Source organism: Pocillopora verrucosa, chromosome 5 (genome assembly GCF_036669915.1).
Source record: "Pocillopora verrucosa isolate sample1 chromosome 5, ASM3666991v2, whole genome shotgun sequence".
In the NCBI taxonomy this organism is placed as follows: Eukaryota; Metazoa; Cnidaria; class Anthozoa; order Scleractinia; family Pocilloporidae; genus Pocillopora; species Pocillopora verrucosa.
The window spans coordinates 10,908,568-10,923,548 of NC_089316.1; the positions used below are offsets into that span (position 1 = coordinate 10,908,568).

Below are 14,981 nucleotides of genomic sequence, written 5' to 3' on the forward strand. Positions count from 1 at the left end.
AAGACGCAATTGAGAAAAAGCGGCAGCGTAGAGAGAGAGCACGCCAAGAAAAAAATAAAATCCAATGCTAACGTCTAATCCATCTGGAAGAGGAGTAATGTTTCTAGTTACTTTGCAGTAATTTGCATGCCAGACAATGAGATCAACAATCTTCACCTTTACTTGTGTTGCAATCTAGCATTTATTTAAGCACACTCTCTATAATATATTTGCCTTCATTTTCCGGTTTTTTAAAAGGAATGCAAGTACCAAATTTTCTACTGTAAACTTAATCAATCATACTGAACTTCTTCCAACCAATGGAGAGAATATAATACTGGGAGAAGGATCCTATGGTTGATGCCTTCTGAGACAGTACACACGATTTGATATAAAAGTTGTGGAAAAACAGTCTCTGATGCAGGACACCACAGAGAAAATGAAGGAGGCTCACATTATGCAGGCACTCGCACATAAAAATTTCCCAACCATGATAGGTGTGCAGCTTCAAAAGCAGCCCATTTCCTTAATAATGGAGTTTAAAGGGGAAGACAATACATCTGTAACAATAAGCAAACTGTCTTGTCAGGAAAACAGTGCAACAATACAGAATGTGCAAAGCTCACTCATAACAAATGACTGGTTAATTATTTCACATGACTTGACAGAAGCCCTTTCGCATATTCACACAAAAGGCTTTCTTCACTGTGATTTGAAGGCTAATAATGTTCTTGTGAGTAACAAACATGGCTACATCATCGATTTTGGAAAAGCATGTGACAGCTCCTTTCCTCCTGCAAAGAAGTACAGCATCTGTTATCTTCATATTGCTCCTGAGGTTCTTAATGGTTCTCCCTGTAGCAAAGCCAGTGATATTTTTCCCTTGGTAAAATTCTGTTCAAAGTAGGTGTTAAGCAAAACATTCTACTTTTGGTTTCCATGGCTCAAGAATGTTTGGATGCCAGCCCTGTAAGAAGACCAACAACAACAGGCATTATGGCAACACTGGCTTCCATAATATCTCACTGAATACTATAAGCTTAAGCAGGGGTTTCGCGGGCCTGACACTGGGCAAATTGACTGGCTGGGAACATAATTTTTCCTGCATGTTGTGACTGACATAAATCAGAATCAAAACATATTTTGCCTGCTTCCTTGTACATTTCCCATCACCTCAAAATCTTAATGAAACCTCTGCTTAAGAAAGTAATAATTAACACTCTAATCAGGTAAAGTGACCCTTGCCATATCACAGCAGGAGTCTTTTTCTTGGGCTTTGCAAGGTTAAAATTACAATGTATGTGCATGTCTTTAGCAAGTTTATGTGTGCCCTTGGTCTAAACTAATTTTGTACTTCTGCTTTACGAATTGTGAATGAATGTTAGAGGGACATTTTTAATAATGCGCTGATAAGGTGCTCTAGGGTCCGTCAGGTACAAATTACTTCATAGGTCATACTCATGTCTATAATTTTACATTGCTGCTAGATAACGTACATGTACCGATTTATTTCCCAATTCCTGCCAATTATTGATCTATGAAATTGAATTTAGACAAGCAACTGGCAGATCAAACTTGAAATTATAAACCAGAGTTTTAACTAGTTAGGCCTCCATAGCCTTCTAACAGGAATATTGACTTGGAAGAGCAACAAAAAAAGCAAGAAATACAATTTTAAAATTTTCCATTCTGACTTTGTAACACAGGCAACCTATCCTGCTCCTAAGATGGCACATCTTTTATGAGTAGGGCTGAGAAGATGACACATCTTATACCAGTTTGTGTTTGCTTTTGTCACAAAAAAAAAAACAGTGCCCCACTTGGGGCAACAGTAAGCACTGGTAATTAATCATGTCTTATCAACAAAGAGAGAAGGCTATGGTCAGAATCATATGCATGTATCAGAACTTTTGTAATGCATTTGAATTAAAAGATACTCCACTGGTGTAGTGGGTAGAATATTTACATTCAAATAGACACATATATCAATTACATGTCCATCATTGACAGTGATTGTTGCAATTATTACTGGTCAAAACTTAAAAACCAAACTGTTGACTATAGTTAAAACTGATATAATATGATTTAAAAACCAAAAAAATGCCTCATAAATAACACCATTAACATTCTTGTAATAAATTAGCTGTGTGGAATAACTGGAAGGACTTTCCAAGAAAACAAATAGGGATAACAGTAAATAAAACTGGTTTTAATCAAGTAGATTCCCTTTGGAATCTGCAAGGGCTGCTGGTTTTCTGTGTGAGTAATTAAATCATTATTATTATATATTCAAAGCAATTCAGTGAGTGACCTCGGAATAAACTAACACACATTAGTACAGCTTTTTTCTCTTAGTTTTCAAGGGAAAATTTATGACAAGACAATCTGCATCTTAAATGTCAGCAATTAAACTTACCTAACAACTGCTTTGGGGGATTACTTTTGTAAGTAAATTCATCTGCTTCTTGGAGAAATTGTTTCCAAAGCATTCAAAAGCCTAAATTTTGATAAACACCATAAGTTTACACATCATGATATGATAGAGGATTTATCAAGCTAAATTTAATTTCAAAATTGAATGGTATATCCACAATGAAACTTTTTTCATGCATTTGTTACAAAACATAGTACTTTTTCTGTGCATAAGTTACAAACATTGTAAAACGCTATTGAGCTCTAGAAATGAGCGCTATATTATAAATTCATGTTGCATTGTATTTGCAGTGAGGTCAATGAACATGTTGAGAGCGGTGTTTAGAAGTCTTCGTAGGTTCAAAAGGGTTCTCTTTGGCTTTAAGATAGCGATATCATGCCATTTTTTGAGGAAATGAAGATAGCAAAGAAAATGTTATTACCTTCTTCTGATGTCTTCCTCTAGATTGTCAGATTCACCAGCGAAGATGGGAAAAACAAATGCAAAGCCGACACTTCAAAATGGCGGATGCCGTTCACGAACTACGCAATCTTGATTCTAAGTAACTATGGTTACTCGCGCAGTCCACGCGAATTCCGCGAACCTTGCTGGGGGGCACTGGAGGCGAAAAGCATTTTTGACCCAGGCCTTAATTAACCTGAGAATTACAGATGCCACATCGATGTATCTAACTTACCATTGAGCATTAGGCATCTCTCTTTTTATAATAAAATAATGATAAGGAATGTCGGGAACAACATTTTACCGATTACTGCGAAAACAGTGCATGTTGTATGATAATATAGAAAAGAACCCTATGACCTAATAACTCTGTAGTTATCGACCAAGCATAAACAGCCTTGTCGCTGCTAATAATCTCATTTACAAAGATACCATCATGTCAACGCTGATTTACATAGTAAATTTTAGAGACCAGCGCAGGGTGAAGAAACCGTAGATGCTGTAGTATTATGATTAATATACTTATTATATATTTAACTCACTTTCTCTTTTCTGATTGGCCGAAAGCGTACAGTGAATTTTCAAAATCAGCGCTTAGGACGTCAACTAGCTGCAGATCATGCAATAATCATGTTACGGACCCTCCGAGGTCACGGGTAATCGTGTCATGTATGACCGCGGTGCATGATTTCTAAGGGTAATCATGTCAAGTTCGCGCGCTTTGTGTTGCATGCTGATTAGTATATTCTTACACGTTCAGAAATAAATTATCAGTTCCACTTACAGTCGTGACCATTTTTTTTTTCGTTAAGGGTTATTATTTTTTCTCGGTAAGGGTTATCAGCCTCACCCTTCGGCTTCGGCTAATAACCCCTGCCTCGACCTTGGTTATTCTGAATATCACAAAATCCTCATCCAACAAATGTTTATAACAATGGTGACGACGATGACGATGATGACAATGACCATGACAACGGTATGACGAAATGATGATGATGATATGATGATGGTAATGATTGTTTCGTTTATCAAATAGGCGTTGCCCCTTGTTGACAGATTTACTTAATGACAAGAATCGTGATTGACATTAATTCCATTGACTGATTTAAAAGCGTCGACAGATTATTATGTTTCAAGTCAGTTTCTCACCGGAATCGAAGTGAGAAAGAAATTATTTTGTTATCATTTTTTCTGTCTCTAATTCCCCTTACCTGGAGAATCTCCTAACCTGTAAAGGGAGACTGTTGTTACGACCCGCCACAGAAGTAATTATAAGTTTACATTGAAGTATTTGAATTTAGCTACGAGATCAAGATTTGATTTGCGTTTGTTCTGATTGCGAATTTTAAATGTATTTCTTTTAGATCGAATAATTATTAAAGCTTGATTCATTTGATCTAACCAGTTCCGTGTAAGGAAACGATGATGACGTCAGCTAGTTATTTCTAATGAGCAGAAAGAAATATATTCTCCTTTCCTGTGGGAGAGGTCTACCTAAAGGTGTTTAGTATATCACCCAGATAGTACGCGCACTTTGGTTGATTATTTGTGTGTTCTGTGACCTCCAGTGCGGCATTCTAGAATTTAAAAAGACGGAGTGGCGTTTGCGCGGTCAAATCTAAAGCATTAGTGAAGGTGTTTTCCTTTCGTTCTCTATTAAGCTTCACCTTTGTGGTGCTCAGAAGAAAAATTACTTAAAGTTTATAAACTTCAAATTTATATCAACAACATCCTCGCAAAACACACTGCTAAAGAAAACTTTCCCTCGACCACCCACCCTCCTCAAGGGGAAGAAGGGAAAAAAGAGAGAGCCTGGAGACAAGAATGCTTGCGCTCATGGTCTTTTCTTCAGGTGCAATATCGAGTTCAGGCACTGTGGGCTCAACCCTTTAACCCTTAGGGGTAAATGGCATCTAATTTCTCCTAACAAGATCACCCTTGAATAAAACATTAAGGTCATGAGAATAAGGGAAATGATCAACAACAAAAGAAGCTTTTGATTGTTAAACAAATTCTCCTTTTCAGAACCTTAAGAAATGTATAGAGAAAGTATAGAGAATATGCATACTGATGTTAGGGTGTAAAGGGTTGAGGTAAGATTTTGATCGCTCAGTGGACCACAAAATTATTAAATAAACTCCTCAGTTTAACGTCAATTGCTTGAAACATCAATTGGACGAAAGTGCTTTGTTCACTTCTTCCAGAGCTTAGAGGCAGGTGCCTTCCGCTGACCAAGAAATCCGTCAACTCAGGGTATCAGATAAGCTTTACAACTGTGATCTTAAGAGAAGATTGCGTTCAATTTATTCGGCTATATGATAAAAAGGCGAGGACCTTGATGTATTTCAATATTTTAATTACATTTACTGTTCCTACTGCACAATAACTTCAAAGATATAATTGAGCTATATACTGAATTACTTGAAAAAAAGAAGAAGCAACTACTACCAAAGAAATACGTATATTCAAAGTCTTCTATGGCGTTGCTCGATATAAAAAATTCTTTTTCCTCAATCGTTAAGTACACTTTCTTGGTATCGTTTGTGTTATAGCAACATGCAAATTAATTCTACCTCTCACATAGAAACATCTCACTGGCGACCTAAAATTCTACCGTCAAAATTGTTCATATGTCATTCCAACTACCTCGACTAGAAAGCCACACCATCAAATGAAAAAGGGTCTGTGAGGGCGTTTACATTTAATGAGCAATTATCACTCTGTCTAATCTTGTACCTAAAAAGGAAACGTGTGCCCTAAAGTAATTTCTTTAGTATCTATCGCTTGAAATTCAGAGGGACTACATGAAAAAAATTCATGTCACTGATTTCAGTTGCAATGCATCAGTACAGTAAATGTGTTATCGCTTTTTAAGGCAGGGCGGGTGTTGGAAAGCTGAACGCATGCACAATGGCAGTTTTCAATTTTTTTGCACTCGTATCTCTCCATTTCTTCCATCTGAGGCCAATACTACATTACAACACATCTACGAAAAAAGAAGAAAATCCTATATTATACACTATTTCAGCTGAACACCACAGATGCTCAAAAAGATAGTTCTGTCATAAAACGATACCAAATTTTAAAGCACGACTCTTGAGTTTGCTCCTCTTTCAACCCTGAAAAACTGACCCGATTACTTAGAATTTTTGTTATCTGCCGGACATTTCAGATTCTTCAATGTGCGCCCTACACAACTACAAAAAGGCTCTATAACTTTTATTTCATTTTAAATTCTTGCAGTAGAGCCGTGCGATTGCAGGGCCGAACGCCTTTTTCCAGTCCGACCCCTGCGGTTCATGTCAACCTGTCTTGTCCTACAGACGCATAAAGGTGGCAAGTTTCTAAACAAACGGTGGTGCTGCGTCGGTGGAAGAGTATTACAGTGTACAAATTCGATGGCCCTTCGATGGTCGCGGAATCTTATAGGAAACCACTGTGAAAGCTGACGTTTGCAGGGCAACAGGGTAATTTAGTACTATTAACTAAGTTAATAACGTAACTTGGCCACCGTAAAGATTTTAAAAGCTGACGTTTCGAGCGTCAGCCCTTCGTCAGAGCGAAACGCCAACTTTTTAACTCTTTACGATGGCCAATTTACTTTATAGTACTAAATAACACTGTTGCCCTACAAAATTCAACTTTCATAGTGGTTTCCTTTTAGATTCCGCAACCATCAAAGTGCCATCGAATTTGTTCACATAATATCAAAAAGACAGTGGTCATATAATGAAATACTTATCGACTAGGTTTGGTAGAGCAGGACGGGAAATATTTGGCTCGAGCGCATGAACGTTGAGACCGACCTCGCGCCAAATATTTTGTTCCGTCCGGCCTTCCCACACAGTCAATAATTAAATACTATTTCTGCTTTCTACAATGGAAGCATTTGATGTGAGCTGAACTCACAGAGTTCTGTTCAAATCCGAACGCAAATTGGCGCAAAAATCCTGTTGGGAAAGAAATGTGTCACTTTCACAAATACAGCCAAAAGATACATCAGAAACTGAATATATTACTTGACTGTATCCAACTCGATTGTGGACCCAAGTGGGCTCTATGATGGCTCACCTCTTTCTTTGTCTGCTCTCTTGGATCTCTAAGTTCCTGCTGATACTAAAACAAATTATGTTCAAATTAAAAAAAAAGATACAAGTCCCTCAGTGGTTAAGGAGATGCTTAGGGCTGGACAACATCTACCCCACTTGCAATGAAGGATGAGGAGACAACACTGTCTAGAAGTTACCATGGTGGGCTTGAAAACTTCTGCTTAGAGGGTATTCGGGAGTTTCGAGTACAAAGCCATTGCCGTACTTTTCAAACGGTCAATTACTACGCTACGTTCTAGTCGGAAAAAAAACTCACGCCAACTTCTAAAACAATCAGACTAACAACTAAAAAACATCGCAACTTGGTCACCCGCGTTTTCCCACGCTTTAGACAGTTTCGTAGCTTTCATTGTTCTCATAAACTCTTAAAGACGTTTTTCTTCGCTTAGAAGTGGCTTCTGTGATTACCTTGGTTTTTGTTTTACAAAAATTATTCGCCCTCGGGTTACAACTTTGCACTCGTGTCACATGAGAATGAGCTCGTTTTCAGCCAACCAGACGCGCGTAATGTTTTCATGCACATTATCATTAGGATAACTCGCATGCGCATTTCCTTGGTTATTGGGGGCACCTAACCAGATTTATGCTGCAAGACGAAATCAAGTTAAGAACTACCTAGGGGCCAGTATCACGTAGCTAATTGACTAAAACAACAACGCGTCGTTAGCTCACCTCCTGTTTGTCATTGGGTCTCTGTCACAAGGCAGCTTCACCTGCACAAGTTTGAAGCATGGGTCGGATTTGTCCAAGCCAACAGCGATGAGTCGCTTCCGAGGACAAGCAGCTAAACAGGAGGGCTTGCTCTCCAATTGCAGGACACTAAGCAAATCTCCGGTCCTCACATGAAACATTTGTAAACCATAACCTGTACCAACAGTTGAAGTAACAACAATTTCCTCATCACTGATAAACTCACACCCAAAAGGAATCGCGTCGAATTTAATGGAACAGAGCGTGTTTCCTGTATCTGCACTAAGGACGAGTACATTAGTAATGAACGGCCAGTTTTCCAAAACTACAAAGCGCTCGTCAGGAGAGAAATTCCCGTAAAAAAATTCCAAATGCTCCTTCTCCCATAGAACCGATGTACCATCAGACAATTGAACAGAGCGACCGTCAGAGGATATCACCTGGAATTTGCTGTTACATGCAACACATTCTCTTGATTCAGTGGAAATTGTAGACACTATGTTGCCGCTGGACGTATTTATGATGCTGACTTCAACTCTTTCTCTAACACATGCAACGTGCTCATCTGTTACGGGAAAGATCTCCGCTATCTTGTCTAAGCTGGACCAACCTCGGATGCATTTTGATAGCTGGCAATTCCACAGCTTAGGAGTGTCGTTACTAGCTGTAACTACTATACCCTCTTTCACGGGTGCAAAATAAATGATGCCCGTCTTCCCAAAGCTCTTCTTTGCCTTTAACTTTCCACTGGAAACGTCGAACGCGGTAATAGTTGGCACATCAGCATCATTCACAACATAAACAGTCTCAACCGTTCAGTGAAATTGCAATGCTCCTTGATGGAGTATTCAGAGGTCTAGATGCAAGCTGACAGTTTTCCCTTTCTTTTTTTGCATTCAATATTTCAATTACGGCCGATCTCGAATAATCATTTCTAACCACAGAGTGTGTATCCAGTACATATTCCACTGGCGGGGGCGTCTGACGAGAAAAAACATGAAAAAGGGTCTCCTAACAGAAAACCGCAGACACTGGGTGTATCGCATCTTCTGGCCAGATCAAAAAAACCTTTCTCGGCAGAAAGATCAACCCAAGAGGTCTTGGTGTTCTCCTTTTTATCAACACGGAAACAATATTCTTGCGAAAAATAAGATTCAGAAACATGCAAGCAAAATAGATATTGATAATCAGGAGAGAACTTTATCATTCCACAAACTTCAGAGGTGGCTGTTTCAGCTAGAGTTCGAAAGTCATCTACCACATCAACTAGGCAAATTGAACCGCCTGCAGTGGAAATTGCGAGCAGCCTTCCATCTCGAGACCATGCAAATGACAAGACATTTTCGGATCTAGTGGTGCGAGTAATTTCAGAACCATCGTCTAGACTCCACAAAACAATGCATTTGGCATCACCAGTACAATCAGACAACATCTCTCTCCTATCTCCAGAAATCGAGCATATGGTGAAACGGCAATCGCTCTCGGGAAAAGTGGTTTCAGTTCTCCGTCAAGGGTGTAGGCAAGGCTCAGAACTCCCGGTAGGACAAGTTCCTTGGTAGGATGAAAAACAACAGAGCGGTAATAGGAGAGTGGAAACCTTCTCCATTTCGACCTCCGGAAATCTTTCATCACCTTTGCCGGACGCTGCCATAGCATCTTAGCGGTGTGAAGTGACCAAAGCTGAATGGTACCGTTGGAACATTCGCTCACTAAATAGTCCAACTGTGGTGAAACATCGAAACAAGCAACTCGGGATGAACATTGAAAACGGACCTGAACAACCTCTTGATGCCTTTCCTCGTGTAAATATCTCATGTGTGGTATTTCTGGATATTTCGTCTCCAAAAGGTTTAACGCTTCAGAAGAGAGGTCAAAACCTCCTTTATTCAATACATTTTGCAGGATCAAGTAGGGAAGTTTTGTCAAATCTTCAATGTGCCTCCTTAATAAAAATAGCAGAGTTTCAAGGGAACACTGAGTCTTTAAATCCAACGTTCCAAGCCAGCCTTGCTTCTGAACATAAATGATATCTTCAGACGCCGCCGTATTACTGACACACAGTTTTGCATACACCAGCTCTAAGTCTAAAATATACTTCCGCACAATTTCCTCAAGGTGGTACGCTATGGTATTTGCTTCCAAAGCTAATATCTTGTGTTGAACACAATGTTGAAGGGCGTACTTTTTCCTATCATTGAGTTGCCCGTCAACACCTTTACGCTTCACCTCGTCGACGTCTTCTGCGCAAAGTCTAGAAAGGATACGATGGCCTTCCTTTTCCTCCACAGAAAAGTCGTGTTTGCCATAGGTCGCCTTGTCGGTCAACCAGTCTCTAACTGACTTGTGAAAGAAGTAAATGCGGCCATTTCGTATGGGCAGCAGAGCTGATATGGACGAGATTGCTTTACTTAATCTTCGGCTATCCGCTAAAGAAACGGTACCCAAGAACATCAATTCGGCAACAAAACCTAGCAACAAAGGCTCTCTCGCAGCCACCAGAGCACTCAGGAACGTCAAAACTCTTCCTCTTTAATGCTCAGTTCATTGCAAAGTTCATTCTCTAGACGTTTAAAGTAGGTGAGGTACACTGTCGAAATACCAGAGGGTAAGGAGCTGTCAAGCAAGCATGGATCGAGAGGAAAAACATTTTCTTTTAGGAAATCTACCAGCAAATGAGCATGTAAAATGAGACCCTCGGATTTTCTAACCAGTTCATCTACAACGATTTCTTGGTGTTCTTTTTTAATTACATGACTCAGCTTTCTCTCAAACAACAGTCTTATATCCCTCACGTTATCCTCATCGTTTGGTTCAAGCTTAAGAGGGTTAAACAAATTTAGACTATCTGCGATGTTCATTTCTGGCCGAGTTGTCACAAGAAATCGAATCCAATTTGGCAGCTTATGGAAGTGATTAGAAATAACATCAAGCAGTTCACTTCGTCCCTGGTATTCACTTTCATCCACTCCATCTATCACCATGAGAATATTTTTCCTTGGAGACGCCATTTTTAGCTTTATGAGGGGTTCCTCAAACAGCAACTGAAACAGGTCCTGGACTTCCATATCGTTGAGCTCCACGCCCAGATTTCTTGAAAGAGTCTCCACAAGAACATTCTTGTAAGGGGGCAGAACAATCAGAATAGTTGGCAAGCTAAAGACTGAAGCATTATCTTGGGATTCCTGTGGCGTGCTTTATCGTGCTGGCAAAAGTGGCTCCCTAATAATCTTCCTGCTTCTTGCATTCTTTTGCACAAAACTGCGGCGATAACGGATTTCCCCATTCCTGCATTTCCGGTGATCACCATCACACGATTTTGCGAACTTTCACCGACCAGCCAGTTCTCTACTTTCTCTAGAATCGCTATACGAGTTCCTTCTTGATACCTCTCGGTATGATAAACGACATCTTTGTGGGTGTCGATCCGTGCAAGTTTCTTAAGAATTTCTCCCTCTCTGCTGTTGTTCTTCTGGTCTTCCACCCTTTCTGCTGCATGTTTGAGTTGTTGTAAGGTTTTGTGATACTCCTTTTGGGTTCTTAACATCTCTTCAACCATCGTTTTCGTTGAATGAATACCGTTTATGTCTTCATCGCGCATCTGATGAACAGGTAATTTTGCAAGAGCTCGCTGTGTGTTGATCTGGGTGCGATGTAATTCTTCCAGTTTGAACATCGTGTCCTCAAGCACCATGTGGTCCTCACGCTGAGCCTCACGAACTTCAAAAATACTTTGCTGAGATTTGGTCTGAGAATGCTGTATCTCCATCAGCTTTGACTTCATATCCTCTTCATTTTCAGTCCATTCAAGCAACAGGTCAAGATAATCTTTTTCTCCCACTGTTTTCTGCCTTCAATCGATCGATCTCTATCTGATCCAAACCAAGAGCAACTAGAACGGGCACTAATTTTCTGCCACAGAGAGGAGAAAGTGGGCGTGTCAATGCTGGTGCTGGTGACGTGACCATACAACTCGTTACGGAAGAACTTCACACGAGCGAGATTTGCCTGCAAGAGAGTTATCACTCGGAGATGGTTTTGCATGCCATCCTGAAAGAGGAGAGGACAGTTTTGCAAATGTTGGTAAGAAGAAGAAATAGGAGAGTGATATCAAACGTATTTGAGTCTTGGTGTTGCTCCACCAGGTGGGAACAGTTTGTCCCACTGGGCTGCACGTAGAACCTTTTTCTTCAAGAGAGTTTTTAGGGTTGAGTAGTTGGCATTGAGATTAGCAGAAAGATTAGCCGGAGGGTGATGCCATCAAAAATGGTCCTCAACACTGCTGTTCCACCATCAATGAGAAGTCTGCTAAGCTGGGCTCCATTGCCTTCTCGACAGAGCTGGCCAGGGTTGAAGGTGCACATACTGCCATAGAGTTCTGAAGGGCTATGCACCTGAGTGAAGGGAGCAAGATCCATGCAGTTTGTTCAATTTATAAGGCTTAAATGCATCCAGCGTAACTTTGTATAATGTCATTTCGTAAGGATTTCACAATCAGTACCAAGATTAGACAATATGTAAGGTGAACCTCAACCTTTATTTTGTTTGTTACTTCTGCTGTTACTCTTGTTTTCCTTCTCATTGGGATATAGTTCCATTGTTTGGTAGGTGTCTCCATATAATGGTAACAGGACCGAGTGTAGTCCAATTCGGTCTGTGATCATACGAGTGATTAACAAAATCGGACGACCGCGAAGCGGGCGTCTGATTTCTTAATGACGAGTATGATTACAGACAGAATTGGACTACATGAAGTCCTGTTACCAATTAATCAAACTATGACAAAATTTAAGAAGGAACTAGACATCGGTTATACGTTTTCATAAAGACAAACAACAGTTAACTCGGAGAAATGCGAGACAACAGCGCGCGCACATGACGCGTTCTGTCCACTTACACGAGCATAACTTGTTAATTTTCCCTTTAACTGTCCTTGTACACTGTCCAATTACAAGCACGATGCTTACACTGTCCTATTAGTGCTCAATTCGGGCTGGTGACGACCAATCACGTTAGAGAATTTTGTTATAGTTTTGATTATGCTGCTTATAAATAGAGTCAACTAATGTTACGGCTTTACTTACCCAAAGGGTCAGTTATAATCCACAGTCCTTGGTGGATTTTGTGCCTCTGTATCAGTAAACACCTCTTTAACTCTTTATTCCCTAACAGTGGCATTCATATTCCCCACACTGTTCTGTTGACATTTCCTCTGAAACTGACAAAGAGAATTTGTTTGACAATCAGGAGTCCTCCCTAATTGATCATTTCCTTTATTCTCATTAGCTTTATATTTAATTCAAGGGTGATAATGTGAGGAGAAATTAGAAGCCAGTCAATCTTTGGGGTTAGCCCTTATTTAATTTCCAAGATCTGAGTGTTAATTCTCACCTCTAGCTGCTAGGCATTTCTTTGTAAATTAGTTATGACAATTTTGGGATTTATATCAAGATACTTACATCTACCTGATAATTTTTAGTCCCTTCCTCATTACCGGTTTACAGGAACATTGTATGGATATGGTAAAGAGAAATTACATCTAAGCATTCCTGAGAGTTAAAGGGTTAAAGAGTTTAATTTTAATCGAGTGTGAATTTTCCCTCAATTCAAGAAGCTGATCTAAATCCTACCCCAGCCCTGTTACCTCACATACTAAAAGCGGCAACCTAACTAAAATCAAATAACACCTTACCTCTGTCTAACAAGAAGGCCTAAGGTGTCAAATGTCAGCTGTGTGCTGTGTTCTCAATCCCCTTGCAACTAGTTGAAAATAGAAGAAAGAGAAATTCAATGTTCAAGTCATAAAATTGATATAATTCATCATCCTTCAGACCCTTCTGTAGTATTTGAAACTTAACCCAATTTTTCCTTTGCATGCTGTAGATACAGCATACATTGTATAAACCGTCTGATACATGATTCATATGCATCATGTCCCTGCATGCAGAGCAGAGGGCTGATCATGAGCAAAAACTGGCCAATTTTATCTTGGAAGAGTTCCTCCATACATAGTCCTAAGAGAAACCTGCTTTGTTATGTTATCCTAATGATTGCTAGTCCGCAACCCCAGTTAAGGTAACACTGAAAAATAAGAAGACTGTAGCGGTGTTGCCAAAATTGAATGATGGTGCGCCACGAGAGCTAGAGCACGACCTCCCTGAGGGTTTATTACTACATATCCCTTAGATGTACCCTTAATTAGATGTTTTCCATAGTTTTGTGGTCCTACTTCACATATGAATGGTTTGATAAATTGACTTTCAGACAAATTGGAACCTGAAAACTTACAGACCAATATATCAAAACTTTCGAAAAGTTTTAAGCTAAAAAAATTTTTACTCCACAAACATATTATCCAATTCACCAGAGGACAAAGCTGGTTTAGACCATGAAATGCAGAGACACTTACCTTCCTTTTTCAAAGCCCAACCACCAATAACTCAATCGTCAATTAACCCTTTAACTTCCCATGAGTTGACCACTAACAGCATTTCTCCTTGCAATATCAAATACAATATCAGACAAGAAAAGTGCTGAGAAATAAGAAATACTCAATTATCATAAGAAAATGTGTAACAGACAGTAGGGAGAATTACACCTGCTATCTTGGGAGTGAAAGAGTTAATCCGCTCACATTCTATGTGAATCCTCATAAGGATACCCTTTGGCACTTTCTCAACTATTGACCAATAGGGAAAAAGACACCATTATTGATTTGTGATCAAAACCTAAACAATTGCTGTCAGGGTTTTACTGAGCTTTCTGGGCACCACTGTCCTGTTCAAGCAGATCTAGCCTTGTAACAAGATTCTAGTTGCGTTCTTCTCATATCACCATCAATAGGGCGACATCCATGGAAAAACTTTGAAACTGATTCTTAAACCCCTTTAACTCCCCAGATAACAATTTGTAATTCTCCTTACTGTCAACCGTTAACAATTCTTACGATGTTGAGGCAGAGAAATTTAGTATTGGATCAACTTATCATCCGCCACCCAAATGATATTTTTTTTTATTCTCATCACTTATTTGGTTGATATTAATTTGGTTCTGTAGGGAAGAATTCTGGGCGTTGGCCACTCATGGGGTTAAAAGGAGTAAACAGACATAATTTACAACTTTTGACTCCCAGGATCCCTCTCTTGAGTTCTCTATGCAACAATCCGCGAATGAAGCTGTACTCTTGCTGCAGCTTTGAAAGGTTTGCACAATATACGTAATTCTCACGCCAAATGACTGCTTTGCCTTTACTACCGGAGCTTGTAAAACTTTGTCAAACAGGAACATAGTCCAATATTCTGGGCGTAAACGGAGATTTTCCAAAGAGGGGG

The 14,981-nt window shown here is 39.6% G+C and overlaps 1 protein-coding gene and 1 long non-coding RNA gene across 2 annotated transcripts; both read right to left on the bottom strand.

Annotated features, from left to right (window-relative positions):
• Nucleotides 1-161: 161 nt before the first annotated feature.
• Nucleotides 162-3,055, bottom strand: LOC136281191 (uncharacterized). The gene is made up of 3 exons (XR_010717576.1): nucleotides 2,835-3,055; nucleotides 2,396-2,476; nucleotides 162-946 (listed from the first exon to the last, which is right to left on the bottom strand). It is a non-coding gene; the product is annotated as an uncharacterized lncRNA (long non-coding RNA).
• Nucleotides 3,056-5,194: 2,139 nt separating this feature from the next.
• LOC131780425 (uncharacterized) lies at nucleotides 5,195-12,022 on the bottom strand. Its single transcript, XM_066166266.1, is given in 15 exon segments — nucleotides 5,195-5,840; nucleotides 6,926-6,970; nucleotides 7,636-8,462; nucleotides 8,464-8,646; nucleotides 8,648-9,135; nucleotides 9,138-10,169; nucleotides 10,172-10,793; nucleotides 10,796-11,488; nucleotides 11,490-11,549; nucleotides 11,551-11,664; nucleotides 11,666-11,722; nucleotides 11,724-11,777; nucleotides 11,779-11,906; nucleotides 11,909-11,977; nucleotides 11,980-12,022. Coding segments are annotated over 15 exon segments (4,431 nt in total). The 3' UTR covers nucleotides 5,195-5,824.
• Between the last annotated feature and the right edge of the window lie 2,959 nt (nucleotides 12,023-14,981).